The sequence below is a fragment of the Puntigrus tetrazona genome, chromosome 25 (assembly GCF_018831695.1).
Source record: "Puntigrus tetrazona isolate hp1 chromosome 25, ASM1883169v1, whole genome shotgun sequence".
Lineage (NCBI taxonomy): Eukaryota > Metazoa > Chordata > Actinopteri > Cypriniformes > Cyprinidae > Puntigrus > Puntigrus tetrazona.
This window is the reverse complement of record NC_056723.1, coordinates 3017332-3035084: the sequence shown is the minus strand read 5'-3', so window position 1 is coordinate 3035084 and position 17753 is coordinate 3017332. Positions and strand designations below refer to the sequence as shown.

Sequence of the window (17753 nt, the reverse complement as noted above, 5' to 3'; positions counted from 1 at the left end):
TGCTGTGCTGCTCCATGCCGGTGTGGAACGAGTCGAGCTGCTGCAGGATGGAGCTCACGCTGAACGCCTCCGACCCGTCGCCGTCCTCGTACACGCTGCTGGAGCGCTTGCGGAAACCGGTGGGCTTCATGCTGGAGATTCCCTGGAGACTCTCGTGCTCCAGCATCCCAGGGACTGAACGGAGAGAGAGCGGGTTTACAAGACGGAACAAAGGAAAGTGCATCATAACAGCACCGCATCGACTTCATTTACTGATCATGGGAAAGAGCGCGTCCTCCATCACGCTGATGAACTGATGGTAGATGTTGATGGCGAGGTCGCTGAGAATCTGCCGGTGCTCTGAAAGGTCGAAGTTCATCAGGCAGTTCTTGTTCTGACGGGGAGTGTTGTGCTTCATGAACTCCTGTGGATGGAGGGGAAAGGATCTCATTGGTGGGTTTCGGGAATGATACGCTAAGGGTCTGTAATAGCCGTCGGGAGAAGAACATTACCTCATCCCCGCTGTACTGTTTCAGACAGTTGAGGAAGTGATATGTGTTCGAGAGCCAGAAGGACAGAAGTTCACAACTCTCCTGTCGGTTCTGAAATCAGTGTCATTAGAATAATCATCAGCGTATTTATTTATTTTTGGCTTAAAGAAATTTAAGCATATTTACTGTGTCAACTATTGTATTTAGCGCTTTTTCATTTTAGCAGAATTATTTTATTTTTGCATGTATTATATTATTATTTATTGTATGCTGTTTATATATTACTAATACATGTATATTTAAATCAGGCGATACAATACATATTACCATGACATTATATATATTATACATTACCATGTACGTATACACTTCATACTATTCATCTCCGTAACTCAATTTTATTTTTTTATTTATTTATTTTATATATATATATATATATATATATATATATATATATATATATATATATATATATATATATATATATAAAAGTCATTTTTCACTGTAGTGAAAAAGTAGTAGTGAAAGTCATTTTTCACTGTAAACCACAGCTTCTTCGCAGCTCATTGCTTTAGTTATACTTTGGGCTTTACTGCTTATATAAATCAAATAAAGAGACATTTACACCTTACAAACCAAGGGAGCCTGAACCAGATGAAACAAAGATGAAGTACTTGTACAAAAAAAAACGAATGCTGCATCCTTATACTATGCCCTTAAAGTATGTATTTAACCTCTCTGCTTAACCGCCGGTCACGCACATCCACCATGTTTGTAGTTTTTCTAATGACTTTTATTTGTTTTTGTAGCTCTGGACTGAATCCAGACAACAATTAATATTTAGGTTAATACCGGCAAGGAAGTTTAGCATTACAGTAAAAATAATTCACCCATACAAAAAGCATCTGCATTAAAAGCTGAAAGCAACCAAAATTTTAAATGCAACCAAATCCATGTAAAAATGTACATCTGTCAAAAACATCCAGAAAAGACTAACTTCACCGATTCCTGAATATAAGAAAGGCCTTGCATATTCTCTACAAAGATAAAGCAGCCGCACACAGCACGCACTGCATCTTACCGTGATGACCTCTTTGATGGCTGAGATGATGCCGTTCATGAGAGACTTGAGCTTGTTTCCGTCGTTGAGGTAATCGGCGTGTCTCACACACATGAAGAGGAGATGTGAAGCCAGACCAGGGATCATGTGCACACCCACACCGCGAGGTTTCAGCTCTTCAGATCACAAGCCACTCAGTAAATTATGAGTTATGGTTTGGACTTGCACACATATGCTTTAAGTGATGGATTTACCCAGTATAAGCGTCCGGATCAGCCTGCTTTCATCCTCCTTCTTGTACTCCAACATGCCCAAGTACTCTTTGGGCCCGGTCGGTGCTGCTTTCTGATTGGCTGTGGAGGACACAAAACATCAAAACATGGACAGGATGTTAAAAAACGAATTGGCTAAATGTTTTACCTGTCACATTTGTCTGAAGGGCTTTGACTTGGTCTTGGAGTCTTTTTATTAGTCTGTCCTTCATGTCCAGCTGCTCCTCGAAGTCCTGAAAGCAGAAGAAAATTATCTTAAAAATGAGATTAATGTTAACATATTGACTTTTTGGGCCATAAGGCTCAAGAGGACACTGATTCTAACAGTAAAAATGTTAACATAAATACATGCATAAAATTGCAAAAAATATTCATGCACAAATAATATGAAATATTTTATAAGTGATGTATAACACATTTAAAATATTATGGGTATATAAACTATAATATATTACATTAAGCATGATATAAATTACTATATAAGTCTATTTAAATGTACTATTTTAACTTTCAAATTTGCATTTATTAGAATTTTTGTATACCTCCAACTATTTATATATGTTTTATGTTGCATTATTTTTTGCTTTTAGGTGCACATATATTTATTATGCATGAGTTTTTCTGTATTTCTTTATTACAAATTCAGCTTTCAATTTACCTCCACCATTTATTTGTGTTTTATGTTGCATTAATTTTGCTTTGAGGGGTGCATATAATTATTAAGCGTGCATTTGTCTTTATTTCTAAGCCACTTTGTATAAAAGCTAAATGAATGAATATAATTTCAGCGTGCCCTCTCACACACACCATATTCTCAGCTGTGAGGCGCGAGGTCTCCTGTCGGAGTTTGTTCTTGGCTTCGCTCTCCGAGAGCTGGGCTTTCTGTATCTGCTCGTTCTCCTCCTGGAGGTCAGCCATCTGTCTCTCCATCTCTTCTCTTCTCCTCTCGCTCTCTGTAATCTTCTCTTCCAGGTGTCTACGAACAGATGCACAACACCTGTGCCTTGAATCCCGCGACACAGTCTGTAGTGTTAATATAGTCTGAGGGTAATAAACGCCTCACCTGCGCTGCGATCTCTCCTCTTCAACGGTGAGCTGAAGCTCGCTTGATAACTCCTTTATTTTTGCTGCCACATACAATTTAAGAAGTGCAAACATGATCATAATTGATCCTACATCAAGGAAAAAAAACATCCGAACAGATATAATTTTGAATTTAACATTATTTATTAATATACATTACTCGTCAAACGTATGGACAATCTATCTATCTATCTGTCTATCTATCTATCTATCTATCTATCTATCTGTCTATCTGTCTATCTGTCTATCTATCTATCTATCTATCTGTATATCTATCTATCTATCTATCTATCTGTCTGTATATCTATCTATCTATCCATCTATCTATCCATCTATCTATCTATCTATCTGTCTGTCTGTATATCTATCTATCTATCTATCTATCTATCTATCTATCTATCTATCTGTCTGTCTGTATATCTATCTATCTATCTATCTATCTATCTATCTATCTATCTATCTATCTATCTATCTATTTATCTATCTGTCTGTATATCTATCTATCTATCTATCTATCTATCTATCTATCTATCTATCTATCTATCTATCTATCTGTCTATCTATCTATCTATCTATCTATCTATCTATCTATCTTGTTAACCCAATGTGCATGTATTTGACCAAAAACAGTAAAAGCAATACTGTGAAATATTACAACAATTTAAAATATCTCTTTTCTATCTAAAAATATATACTTTTTGTGTCATTGAGAACTCATTCTGATATGCTGATTTGCTGCTCAAGAGACATTTCTAATTATTAACGTTGAAAACATAAACTACCAAAAGCTTAAAGTAGGTAAGATTAAAACAAATAATAAATGAACACTGCAAAGACACATGAAACTGATCAAACGTGACAGAAAAAACATTTATAATGCTGCAAAATACTACTACTTCTCTTATAACAATAATAAATAAATCTACTTTTTATAACATATTCAAATAGAAAACGGTTATTTTCAGTGGTAATAATCTTTCATAATATAGCTCTATTTTTTATCAAATGAATGCAGCCTTAGTGATCAGAAGAGACTTCTTTAAAAAGTGTCAGTCTTTCCAAACCTTTGACAAATAGTGTATGTAAAGAAGAAGCCCTGGAGGGTGACATCATATCCTGTCGCCCATATCTTGTGGAGAAATAATTCTGCATGCGTAAAAACTAATTCAGAGGTGTTTGGCTCACCGCTCATCTCAGAGCTCTGATCTTGAAGCTGGGTCTCGAGCTCTTGTTTGTGGCGGTTCAACTCTGACACCTGCTGCTTTAGTTCAGGAATCACCTGCACACAGGAAGTCGCCGTCATCACCAGGTGACATCAAACCAACACACAGGTTACATGAATACACATATCGCACCATGTTCTCGGCAGCGAGGCGGGCCACTTCCTGTCCGATGCTTTGGTTGACATCACTCTTCTCCTGAAAGAGAGCCTGAAGCTGCTCGTTCTCTTTGTTTAGATGTTCGTTTTTAAACACGAGAGTTTCTAATTGACTCTCGTAGGTGTCCTTCTGCTCCCGCAGCTGAGTTTCCATCCCTCTGAGACAAAAAGACAATTTGAAGCAGAAGTAAACACTGCGGTTTAATTGACAAACCTTTCGAGGTCATACTTAGCGGCTTTTTCCATGGCGTCAAACGCAGTCAGAAGATCAGCTCCATCATCGTGATCTAAGGCTTCTTCATTCAGCCTGGAGTAAAAGAGACGGCTCGGTTAAAACAAATCAAGAGCAAATAAAAAACAATCCCAAGATTTTCCCCACACCTTTGAATGAGATTTTCCCCTTTAGCTTCACCGAGCAGCTGCCTCGTGATCAGGCTCATCTTAGCTGAGGGCAAGAGATGGATAAAGACAGCGTTTGGACGAGTCATTCGCAACATAATGAAAAGCATGGGAGTGTGCTCTGTACCTCTGGTTTGTAGATTCTGAGATCTCGTTGTTTTATCAGCTTCAGCTCGCTGCATCTGCAGGCTGTTGATTTCTTTCCGTAAATCTGGTATGACCTTCAAAATCAGAAGATTTATTTTTTTACGTTTTTTGCAAAAGGGACAACATGCTTCAAAGTTGGTAAATGAATAAAGTTAAGCTAGCTAAGTTTGGGATTTAAGCTTAAGGGCTTTAAGCGTTTAAAAAAATAAAAAATAAAAAAAATATATATATATATATATATATATATATATATATATATATATATATATATATATATATATACACAAGTAATTGTTATAATTGTTATAATTGTTATAATTACGTGTGTTTAAAATTTTAATTTTAATTTTATTTTAAGTATTTTGAAGACATATATTGACAGACACTGATTTTATGCATTTATTAATTTAATTACTTACATTTGATTTATTATAGAACTCATGTTTAGGAGCTGAGGAAAGCTTTTGTCGTTTATTCCTTCTTTTTTTTTTACCTGGATAGGTTATTTAGTACTCCTCCCTTAGTTGTTGTTTGGTTTGTTATTTTGGCCTGGCTCTGTCCTGAAGACGTTTTTTTGCTCTCATGATACTTGTTTTTCTAAATAAACTGACATTTTTATCTAACAAAGTGGTTGTTGGACTGGAGTGATTCTTCCAGGCTTTTATTCATTTCTTCATTCTGGGTTTTAGTTAATTTGTTACTCCCACTCCCAACTCCAGACTTGGGAAATGGGAACGTAACTGCATTCAAAATGACACTTTTTTCTGAGACGTAGGAAAATAACGCAAGGTGTGATTCACCTTGACGTGTTTGGAGAGCTGCAGCACTTGTTCCTGCAGTTCTGCATTGACCTTCCCGTCTTCCTCCACTTGAGTCTGGAGCCTGATTCGCTCCTCTCTCAGTCTACGGCTTTCCTCTTTCAGAACTACGATCTCTTTATCCGAGTCTTCCTTCTGGAGTTCACCGTTGTGCTCCGCCACCCTGAGAGAACAGCACAAAGACAAAGCTCTGACTGAAAACCAAACAAAAGAAACCGAGACACGTCCGGGCTCTAATTTTCTGCTCAAACACCTCCAAGTCTGTTACTCACAAAGCTATCGTGTACCTTCTAAAGCCCACTTTCGGACCACTTTAAGGCTTTTGCTTTTTTAAAAATTTTGACATTTTGGTTTTTGGTTTGGACTTTTGAGTCGGATGGAGGAAATTAACTTGTGTTTGAAAAAGTGAGTAAATGATTTTTGGGTGAACTATCCTTTTAAGAAACACTCTTACTTTCTGAGTCTCTCCTCTCTTTCTAAGTCTTCCATCAGTTTTCTCTTTACATCCTCAAATTGATCTGGAAAACAAATGTTTTGGAGATTACAGTCATGTAACTCTTCATTATGACTGTTTTAAAATCACTCATCACCTTGCATCTGCAGGGTCGTGTCTTTCAGTTTCTTCTCCAAAGCCTTATTGGTCTCAGTTAGTTTCTCTTTGTCACTCTGAAGCAAAGCGATTGCCTAAGAGAAGAAAAAAGTGAACACCCCCAATAATAAATACTTATTTACTGTTTAAATATTATGAAGATATTGTATAAATCAGTGTCTTTACCTGATTGGCCTCTTCGGAGTTTGTTCTCGCCCTTTCCTCGAAAGCTGCCTTCTCATTGGTTAGCTTTCCAAGCTCCACCTCCAAAGTCTGAATCCTTTCTAGTCCTTGAGTACGTGCATTAGACAAACTGGTGAGTCTTTCCACGAGGCCTAGATTCTCTTTATTCTAGAAAAAAAGTTTTCATATTTAAGATTCACTTCAGAAAAGTACATACAAGTCTGACACTTAAAAAATAATTTGTCCCCATTTATATTAAGTGGTCTTCACTACTATGTATATACATTTAAATTAATCATTTACAATGATTAACACGACAATGATACAATGCACTTATTGTATGTTTTTACATTGTACTTATATATTTAAAAAAACCTGCATGTAATTACATCTGTAATTAATTTCTGTAATTACATTTTTAATTACACTGTTAATCCACCCTTAACCTACCCATAACACCAAACCTGTCCATAAACCTACCTCTATCCAACATCAATAGCAGCAAAAGTGTTTTGCAACACAATCTGAACACAATAAGTACACTGATCTTATTATTATTTTTTGTTGTACATACATAGTAATTAAGGCCACTTAATCCAAATTTAAATAATTTTTAAAATAGTTGATTTGGTGACATTTGAATTTAATCAAATGGCTTAATTTTAGTATTATTAGCATTAATTTTTTGTATTATTAATTTTAGTATTATTTGTATGCTATTATTTATTACTATTTATTTTTATATTTTCAGTTTTTATTTTAATTTTACTTGTTTTAGTGATTTTATGCACAGTACTTTGTATTTTTATATTTTTTGTTTTATTTTTGTTTTTTGTTTTATTCTTATTATTAGTAGTAGTAGTTTATATTTTTAAGTAAAACAATTAGCCATTAATACATCAGCTTATTATTTCAGCTAATTTCCAGACAACACTTCTAGGCTTAGTGTAAAATTTCGATGTTTAAATCTAATATTTATATTCTATTTTAACAATTATATTTCCTTGGTAATCAAACCTATGACTTTGACCTTGCTAACATCATTCTTGAGCAGTCGAGCTACATATTCTTCAAGTTACTTCGAAGTAAGTACACATAGTAACACATTTTTCCTCATAAACAGCAATACGATTACATTTGAATGAAATTTTAAGGGAAAAAAACCAACAGTGCTCTCAAAAGCCTCCTTTAGAGTTTAAAAAAAATCTCAACAATATTTTAAACTTTGCTCGGATTTGCCAAGATACTGTCTGCAATTAAAAGTGAGAGATATCAATATGAACTCAAAAATATCTCATCCAATCAGAGCTGTACCAGGCTCAACATCTACTTTATAGCTCTGTAAACTCACTCTAGTAACTACTTACTCATTGGAGACTATTTTAAGAGAACCATCTGACACGACGTTCAAGACAAATCTTCTCCTCTGTATGTTTTCCGATCGTACCTGCTCTTCTATTTTCTTGCGCAGCTGCTGGACTCGGTACGACAGCTGCACGTTGATGACCAGCCGTCTCATGGTCTGAAAGCGTCGGCGCGCCAGCCAAGCTCGAGCGTATTTCTGCAGAACCAGAGCCTTGTGTTCTGCCACCATCTACAATAACACAGACCGATATGTGTGACTATGTGACCGGGGTCGAAAGTCCGTGATGAAATGACAAACAATGTGACTTTGCCTTTCTGTAGCGCCTGCGAGCCCTCCATCCTCTGGTGAAGGCCTGTATGGTGACCGCAGCCCTCAGGATGAGCTGGTAAATCGTCCGAACCAGATACCCACGGCAGTGTCTCTGGATCACCACAGCGGCCCAGCCCTGCTTCAGCGCCAGAGCGGTCACAGTGCGTCTGACGCAGAAAAGTAGCATTCATGTAGCATTTGATGGAAATGCACAAGATGAGCTCTTGCAGTCGTGCTGCTCTGTTTTTGCACGCTGATGCATTTTAAGACGACGAGCTTAGCTTGTAATGCATAAGTGCAATTTTTGAAGCGTGAATGAGTCATATTGTTGTTAATGAAAACTACAACCATTAAAATGCTTGTTAAATATTGTTACGTTAATTGAAATAAACTTTAAAGTGCCCCTATTATGTATTTTTCATGTGGTTTGTAACAGAGCGAAAGCGACCTGCAAAGTATTAAATCTGAATGTGCACCGTGTAGAACGTTATTGTCTCTCAAAAAGAAAGGCAACGACTCTGAGTCACTGAATCCAAAGCCGTTTCACGTTGAGATCAACATGAAACATTAGCATATTGGTCTGGATGAAAATGCGAATTCATTCTTCACCACTAGGTGTCACTTTCAGAGCCTTAAAAGCTCACAAACACTGCTTTAAATTAAATTGACCAATCAATTTGACTGTATTTTTGAACAAGATTGAATTGCTCTGGAAACACTCACCTTATCTGTTTCTTCCCACGCACGTACTGCTGGATTGTGATAGCAGCTTGTCTCATGTGAAGGAACCTGCGTCTCTGCCTCCAGCCCCTCGCGTGCTTCTGGATGGTCACACAAGCCGCGCGAAGATGATCCAAGCGCAGCTTCTCCAGGTACGCCACCTGTCCCGCCCTGAAGAAGATCTTAGTCCGACCGAACTTGTACTGGTCGGAATCCTGTAATGGACCAAAGAGAAATCATTTCAGATGTTCGAAGAACGCAATCTCTCAGATGTACAGTACACTCTAAATAGTCTAAATGGTGCTATAAAGAACCTTTAACATCAAAAGAACCTTTCTGTATCACGAAAGGTTCTTCGTGGTGAAAGAAGGTTCTCCTGGTTATAAACAGATAGGAAAGAGATGGTTCCTTAAAGAACCTTTTTCACTGTAGAAGCAAAAATTAAGAACCTTTTAAGCTTGTTTATTTCTAAGAGTGTACCGCAGTGCATTTCTCTTACAGGAATGAGTTTCTGTAGAACCGTCTTGCACGTCTGCTTCTTCTCTCCCAGCTTCAGCTCCGACTGGCTCATCAAGATACTGTAACGGCTGTAAAACTCTATATATGTCCACCTGTAAGGACGGAGAGAGACGATGAGAACCGGGACTGATCTGGGACCATTTTAACCTGGCTGATTGTATTTTCTGATGTGTTTTTTGATCACTTCATTGTCTGATTTGTTTTAAATAAAAACATTAATAATTATAAAAAACAAAAAAAAAGGTCTCATAAAGAACCATGAGATAGAAAACAAGAAATTATATTTTGCATGAGGAAATTTATGACACTGTGGCATTATTTTCACAGCAGTTCAATACAATGATCTTTTCCTTTAAAAACAACTTTTTACATCAATAATATTTAAAAAAAAAAAATAAAAATACAAAAACCTATCAATGCAAGTAATTATCATAATGGTCCTAAATATAAAAATAAAATACCTTCTTCCTTTTGATTTTAATGTACAACAGTTTTTGTTTTTGACAGGTTTCATTAATGAAGCTGTTTTATTTATATGCTATTGTATTTTCAATTTTACGTTAATTATGTTTTAGTAATTTTGTTATGTGCTTTTGTTATTTTTATTCATTTTAAAAAAATTTCGATTTAATTTATTTTTATTTCAGTTTTAACAGTTTAGTACTTCGAACTAATTTTATTTCAGTTATTTTATTTCATCTAAAAATTAAAATTAAAATTTAAAATTAAAATTTAAAAAAATTTTAAATTAAAATTTAACTCTTTTAATTCTGTTTATTGGAAATTATTTTAAATCATTATTCTGGACTTATTTCAGTTTTAGTCAGTGACAGATTCTGTGTTTTGTGTCATTCAGTTCCCTATTCAGAACTACACCAGCGATACGTCTTGGGGTTTTCTGCAGTCTTTAGTGCCAGTAAAACTAAAACTCAGGGGATGCAGTAATGTTGTGAAAACGATGGAAAGACACTGGTCACCTGGACGGGTAGCTCTGGGCGCTGATACGAATGGTCTCCAGCACACCACAGGCCCTCAGCTGCTGCACCACACGCTTCGAGTCGTATCTAACAAACACACACAGCACAAATTAATATACTGTATAGAGTAAAACACAGCAATTCAGACTAATTCTCACTTACTCAAATGGCAGTTTCTCTTCATTGGGTTTAATGCAGCGCACATAATGAGGCGTAGTAGCGTTCAGCGTCTCCATTAACAGGTACAAAGAACTTCGAAACTGGATAAAACCTCAGTTAATCTTTCATAATGAGTTAAACGGATATGATTATTCTAACTAGTATTGGCTGTGAATACCTTGTCTCCTACAGTGGTTCTCAGCTGCTTGTTTGAAGCTTTAACTCTGGGATGTGCCGGAGTCACCTTAATAGTCTTATGGCCAGAATTTGGTTCCTCTTCTTTAAAGAAATCGGCCAAGACAGCAAACTAACAACACAGAAATTAGATAAATGATATTATGAGGATATTAATTTCATTAAACATGAAGGGAGCTCTTAGGTTGATACCTGACTGGCACGCATGATGTCCACCAGCTCTTCATAAAGAGTGTCTCTGTTCTTCTCCAAGAAACCTTTACACTGGTATTCTACCTAAAGAAAACAGATTCAGTTCTTTATGCACCATTTGCTCATTTTAACACTTTACACAGTGAGGTATTAGTGTCTCACCTTATCGGCAAAATGTTGGATCACAAAAGAGTCATTTGACATTCGGGGTTTTTCGAACAGCGGCTTTGAGCCTAGAAAATTGTACAGCTTCTGCAGCCAGTTTTTATCAGTGCCCTGTGGGAACTGTGGGAGATATAAAACAAAAAAACTATTCAGTTAGTGCAAAAAATTATCATAATGTTTCAAAATGAGGGGTTTTCTTTAGACAAATTATAATGTTGCATTTATTTAGAAAATATATATATATATATAAATATATAGAATATATATATATATATATATATATATATATATAATATTTAGAAAATATTTACATGTATATTGTATATATGAATGTGTATTTATATAATTTATATTATACATAATATTTAATATACAAAATATACAAAAATATTATTTTTCTTAAACATATGCAAGCATGCATGTATGTATATTTATATATACATAATAAATACACATAGTACGAAAGTACACATAATGTAAACAAAGACTTTTATTTTGGAAGCGATTGATCGCTATTAATCGTTTGACAGCGCTAATGCAAAGAGACATAAGGTTGAACAGACTAACAAAAAAAACCCCACACATCCTTGTAATACCTCAGCTCTTTTTTAGAGATATCAATTATGCTTTTGGGAAATGCAGCCCTGGTAATGTGCATCCTAACAGCCGATCAGAACTGAAATCTTAACGCTTAATATTCAGCAATTGGGGCCGGGGCTACCCAGCAAGCTACAACTTCCTTTAAGACTGATTAAGACAGTGTTATTCTCACCAGACACTCTTCATCTAAAAGGTCCAGAATGCCCATCTTGGCCTCGATGAGATCAATAACGGGCTGGTTGTCATAGAAATCGATCAGCGTCCATGGTATGTCCTCTTTCATGTACTCCTCCTGCTCCAGTTTAAACACGTGCTGATGGAACGATAATCAGTTTTTATGAGCTCATCAACAAATCACCTTTATTTAGTGGCAATCTGAACTCACCAGGTTGAACTGCTGCTGCAGCTTCTCGTTGGCGTAGTTGATGCAGAACTGCTCAAAACTGTTAATGTCAAAGGTCTCAAATCTACAGGAAGTCAAAAGACAGATCAAAGAACGATAACTATAAAAATAACCATTTTAGCCTGTGAAAATGATCTGTATTATATACCATTATGTACCATTATATTCATAATATTGTATAATTTTATTTGATCATTATCACACTATTGCTCGTGTAAACTTTAGACCTGAGAAAATTTAACAAATTAAGGAAACACATCTAGTTTTTATTATCACAAAAAAAAAAAAAAAAAAAAAAAAAAAAAAATATATATATATATATATATATATATATATATATATATATATATATATATATATATATATATATATATATATCACAATAGTACCGTTGTACTGTACATTTAAATTTTTTAAATAATAACAATTTATACAGTTTTTAAAGAATGTAAAGAAAACTTTTTACAAATTTAAAATAATTACAAATTACATTACAAATTTTAAATAATTACAACGCAGTCTTTCCAATTTGATAAGCGCGCTAAGCCAATATTGCATTCTCATTACCAAAGTTTTCATCCGTAATTTTCATATGGGTTTTTTCAGCTTTTTTGTATTTGTCATCCTTTCCAGAAATGCAAAAAAAGTGTGTAAATGTGAGCTAAGGAGCTAATTTTATGCCCTGTGTGCAAATATACATGCAGGTGAGGTTGACATACCCATAAATATCCAACACCCCGATAAATGAGTGTTGTTTCCCAGGGACCATTAGTGCCTGATTGATCTTGTGGATGACGTAGTCGAAGAGATGGGAGTAGATGTGTTTGGCAAGGGCGTCGCGGCCGTTGATGGCACGTTCCCGGGGCTGAGGTTTCACCACCGTCTCCGCTGACAGCACTATCCGTCTGTGACACAGCCAGCGGCACATGTTGTCCATGTTGACACCCATCAGCTCGCAGAATATGGCCAGGTGAGGGTCTCTGGACTGGAATAAACATCTGATGAAACACCTAGAAACTCCCGATTTGGCTTAACGTCCATTATCCGTGCAAAAACATCTAAAACGGCACACGTTTCTTACGCCGATGGATGATTTCTCAGAGCCGTTCTCTTTGATTACTACGTTTCCCAAATGCAGAATCGCAGCGAGCACCTTAAACACATCCGCCTGGAAGCTGTCCTTAAGACCTGAAGACAAACGAGGCTACATCGACACAGCCGACAGAACAAGAGGAGAAGCACGCTCTTGATAAACACGATAAACAGAAAGACTTGTAAATAAGTCACCTAGCAGACTGAAGGTTCTGCGTGTTTCTGTCATGTCAGCGCGGTCGTCCACACCCTCGATCTCGGTCTCTCCACCCAGACGTGTGTAATTAAACCTGTCTGCTCCCACTAATCCAAAGATGAAGAACACATCTCGTTTGGCTTATTTCAACGGCATTTCTAACACTGACCCTGAACTTAATGGCACTTTAAGAACAATGTAAAATATGACCGTGATGTTAATGGTAAAAACTGTAAAATGCTATGGTAAAAACCTATTAAATCAATAATGGTAAATTCCCGTAAAGATTTACACGGAATACTGACATTCCCAGAATTCTTCAAAATTTCAAATTCAGTTTTAATTGGATGTTTTTTCTTTGATTTGTATCTTTTTTGTCGTTTTCTTATCGATTATGTTTATTAGGGTTGCATGTTACATTAATGTTAATTAATGTTGTTAAATGAATGTTGATCATGATGGCAACGCCACTGGGCACCTTCTATATAGATACAGTTAATGAAATTACGGTATTTAACTGTAGATTTTACTTAAAACCATAAAAGCAAAAATGTTGGGTATTGTTTTTTTGGGGGAGATACCATTAACCAGAGTCACAGTTTTTTCACCATACTTTTTATGGAATATTTGTACAGTGATGTCCTGGATGCATTATAACATATTATTATGCTAAAAAATGTCTATCTATCTATCTATCTATCTATCTATCTATCTATCTATCTATCTATCTATCTATCTATATATCTGTCTATCCATCTATTAGTCTGTCTGTTAGTCAATCAACCTTTCTGTTAAGTATAAATATGCGTTTTTGTTCTTTATTCTTTGTATAATAATATATTTATGGCAGTGCAATTAAGTTTTTGTATTATAACATATAAACTTGCACTATACAATACATCTATCCTTCCATCCTTCTTTCAATCATATGTCATGCATTCAGAAATTATTCATAAAGATTATAGAATATACAAACAATTCTGATCAATTAAATATATATATATATATATATATATATATATATATATATATATATATATATATATATATATATATATATATAAATATATACTCCTAGGCATATAAAAGTCAAAGTCAAATAACACTCACACAGTCTCAAGCCTTTAAACTCCGGCTGATTTGCACATGCACACATTTGGTAGAAGATGTGATAATTTCTCTCATTGTCTGACTGCAGGAGAATAAAAAAATATATATTATGAGTTTTGACCTTCATCGTATGCAGTAGTTATTCTGCTGAACGTCACGCTCACGAACTATAAAAAGCATCTTTCACCTGAAAAACCACCCTTGACTTCTCCAGGAGGTACGTCCTCATGTTGGCACCGATGATTTGGTATCGTTTATCGGAGCTGATCTCGGTGTACTTCCCGAATCGGCTGCTGTTGTCATTCCTGGTGGTTTTTGCATTCCCAATGGCCTGCAAACAGATTAGTTAGAGTTAAACATGCGTGTGATGATCCGTGATCTGATCCCGATGGTTTGTTTTACCTCAGTTATCGGGTTAGATGCCAAAACTTTGTCCTCCACCCGAGTTTTGCTGCCAGATTTGCTAACAACGGCGAAGTACCTCATAGCATAGCGAGCGGATACGGTCTTTCCAGCCCCGGACTCACCGCTCACGATGATGGACTGATTCTTGTTATTCCTGCAGTTTGAACAAAAAAAAAAAGCATGGGTCTTGTTTTGATCTTTGCTCGCAAAACCTAAAACGGTTGGTTAATTAGCATACGTTTGTGTCCGTTCGAAACAGACGTTTTTTCTGGTTTAAAGGGGTAGTTCAAGACATCATTCTTCACCTGGCCATTTGTTTGTAGGCCTCTTCAGCCACAGCGAATATGTGAGGGTCCAGGTCGCCCATGTTTTGACCAGAGTAGGCATGGATGACCGCATCTCCATAGATGGGAAGCTGCTTGTATGGATTGACTGCCACCAGGATGATTCCTGAGATGGTAAACATCAGAGTGACGTGATCACAAGGAGCTTCACGTTAAGGAAGCAGCTCTACGGGTGACCTACCACAATAGGTGTAGATGATTTTGGACTCGACAAATCGGACTTTAAGGTTGTGAAGCACGGCCGGCTCGTGAAGGTAACTGAGGGCCGTGAGGTCATTCTCACCCACCAGGATGTCTGGGTTACGGAGAGGTGGCAGCTTCCCACCTCCTTCCAGCGGATACTGCAACTCCTGCAAGAGAGGTTCATACAGAGGGCCATTTACTTTATTCCTGGACGAGTCAGCTGTTTGAAATGAATGAATGAATGAATGAATGAATGACACAACTACTAATTCTTTAAGTCATTTACTGCCACCTACTGGCAGTTTTAGTTTCTTCTTTAAAAAAAAAATAATAAAAAAAATCCATATTAATAAAAAAATTCATAAATTACAAAAATCAAATATATATATAAATAAATATATCCTCATATATATATATATATATATATATATATATATATATATATATATATATATATCCTCATATATATATATATATATATATATATATATATATATATATATCCTCATATATATATATATATATATATATATATATATATATATATATATATCCTCATATATATATATATATATATATATATATATATATATATATATATATATATATATATATATAAGATTTTTGTTATATACATCATAAAATCGTATGCTTCTCTCATTTAATGCAGTAATGTCTTTAAATGATCTTTTGGTCATTAATTGTCACATTAATGAATAAAAAAATCACTTTACAGCCCCTATATATATATATATATATATATTTATTTATATATATATATATATATATATATATATATATATATATATATATATATATATATATGAGCAGTAATGATATTTTCTGTATCATAATACAGAAATACATAATAAAAATGTATCTGGTTTTTGTCAGTTCGTAAAATTTTGACAAGATGAACTCAACATGATATATATGTATACACACACACAATTTAATTGAATAAAATATACTCTATAAACAGCTTGTGTTTGTCCTACCGTCCCATCCTCCAGCTGTAGATCGAGCACAGTATCACCAGGCTTGAAATCCGTCAGAATCTCCGCAGATTTCCAAACATTTTCCGCGTCAGGGATCCAAACCCTGTTATACTGCAGCGGAAAATTCACATTACATAGCTATTTGTGCGATTTGGAAAATGAACAATTTAACAGGGCTTAGGTTTTATGCGCTTGCACTGCAGTGCAAGCTTGTTCTGTGCAATACGAGTACAAACGATGACCATATGTCACGACTATAACTAAGCAATACTATAAACTATAACTACGCTTGACTCAATAGTGTCCTCGAGAGACTCTCTGATTAGACTATCTTCTCAAATGCATTGACGCTAGACTAAAATGTCCCGTTATTAAACTTGTTAAAACACTTTTCGAAAGTGAAGCGCTTGCTAAGCATACCTTTGTATACAACTCGGACAGAGCCATGGCAACAGGAGCGGCGTCCCTTCACACAGATTTATTTCATGTCGACCGCACTTTCTCGTGACGCTTCACGCGAAACTAATATCCAAAACATCCAACTTTTGAGCCATGGCACCTGCTAAAAGTCTGGAAGTGACTGTGGGAACTTCCTCGCTCACCTGCGAAACTACGAACCCTACTATAGCGAGGGAAAGCTGCTTAATATTCATGAGAAGCGTTAATATTCATGAACACGTCTTTGTTTTTTTTCTGCGGCGTTTTACTGTCAAATGGTGCACTTTACCATATTTTAAAGATATTTTTAACAGTTCATAAACACGTTTGATTGTCTTAATTTAAAAAAAGTGCCCTTAAATTACGTCCTGATGTAATGCATGCATTACATTTTTAAAGCTAAGCAGTGACGACAAAAACTATGACAACGTTTTTTAAATCAAGCATTTCTAATACAATATGTAAACTATATTGGCACATGCGCTTTAATATAATACATGGAATATCAATAGCCTTTACTTTATCCCAAGATGTAGCTTTTAACGTAAGCTCGACCTGTTTAATATTCATGAGCTTCTCCTTCGTCATAGTGCGGTTCGCGGCGCGCGCTCTTCGACCGCGTCCCACCCGCGCGCGAGCGAGTCTCGTGACGCTTCGCTTATCGTAGGGGCGTGGTCATTTGAACAAGGATTTGAGAGCAAAGCAACAGGATACTGCTCTTACTCATTCAGTCAATGAATGCACGAGCATGCGGACGCGTGAACCATCCGATCGGGGATAAAGACAGGTTTACTCTAGTCTTGGCGTGGATGCAATAAAACACAGAAACAAACAGCTAAATAACTGATCATTCAATTTTTTATTGAAGTTCCATTACACGTGGACTAGGCAGCCGTCCTTTGCACATGCGCTACATACAAACAGTAATGTGCTGAACTTTAACTGCAACAAGAAGCACAAATTAATCTTTGTTATTACTGTTT

The 17753-nt window shown here is 35.8% G+C and overlaps 1 protein-coding gene across 1 annotated transcript in view; it reads right to left on the bottom strand.

Annotated features, from left to right (window-relative positions):
- The window catches only part of myo5c (myosin VC), a 19698-nt gene extending 2761 nt beyond the window's left edge, over positions 1-16937 (bottom strand). Inside the window, exons 1-38 of the mRNA XM_043227780.1 lie at positions 16753-16937; positions 16333-16443; positions 15333-15501; positions 15113-15257; positions 14805-14961; positions 14590-14733; positions 14403-14484; positions 13292-13399; positions 13086-13192; positions 12724-12989; positions 11987-12068; positions 11774-11914; positions 10999-11121; positions 10837-10920; positions 10628-10756; positions 10453-10550; positions 10291-10377; positions 9294-9405; positions 8798-9009; positions 8076-8241; positions 7847-7993; positions 6403-6567; positions 6218-6311; positions 6082-6145; positions 5610-5790; positions 4790-4883; positions 4645-4708; positions 4493-4570; positions 4241-4421; positions 4071-4164; positions 2866-2929; positions 2610-2778; positions 1951-2035; positions 1785-1883; positions 1552-1706; positions 492-581; positions 253-403; positions 1-174 (exon numbers count right to left, since the gene is read on the bottom strand). The exon at positions 1-174 is cut by the window's left edge and continues 121 nt beyond it. Coding sequence (XP_043083715.1) covers positions 1-174; positions 253-403; positions 492-581; positions 1552-1706; positions 1785-1883; positions 1951-2035; positions 2610-2778; positions 2866-2929; positions 4071-4164; positions 4241-4421; positions 4493-4570; positions 4645-4708; positions 4790-4883; positions 5610-5790; positions 6082-6145; positions 6218-6311; positions 6403-6567; positions 7847-7993; positions 8076-8241; positions 8798-9009; positions 9294-9405; positions 10291-10377; positions 10453-10550; positions 10628-10756; positions 10837-10920; positions 10999-11121; positions 11774-11914; positions 11987-12068; positions 12724-12989; positions 13086-13192; positions 13292-13399; positions 14403-14484; positions 14590-14733; positions 14805-14961; positions 15113-15257; positions 15333-15501; positions 16333-16443; positions 16753-16779 — 4699 coding nt within the window. The 5' untranslated portion in view covers positions 16780-16937. The remainder of the gene's footprint in view (positions 175-252; positions 404-491; positions 582-1551; positions 1707-1784; positions 1884-1950; positions 2036-2609; positions 2779-2865; positions 2930-4070; positions 4165-4240; positions 4422-4492; positions 4571-4644; positions 4709-4789; positions 4884-5609; positions 5791-6081; positions 6146-6217; positions 6312-6402; positions 6568-7846; positions 7994-8075; positions 8242-8797; positions 9010-9293; positions 9406-10290; positions 10378-10452; positions 10551-10627; positions 10757-10836; positions 10921-10998; positions 11122-11773; positions 11915-11986; positions 12069-12723; positions 12990-13085; positions 13193-13291; positions 13400-14402; positions 14485-14589; positions 14734-14804; positions 14962-15112; positions 15258-15332; positions 15502-16332; positions 16444-16752) is intronic.
- Between the last annotated feature and the right edge of the window lie 816 nt (positions 16938-17753).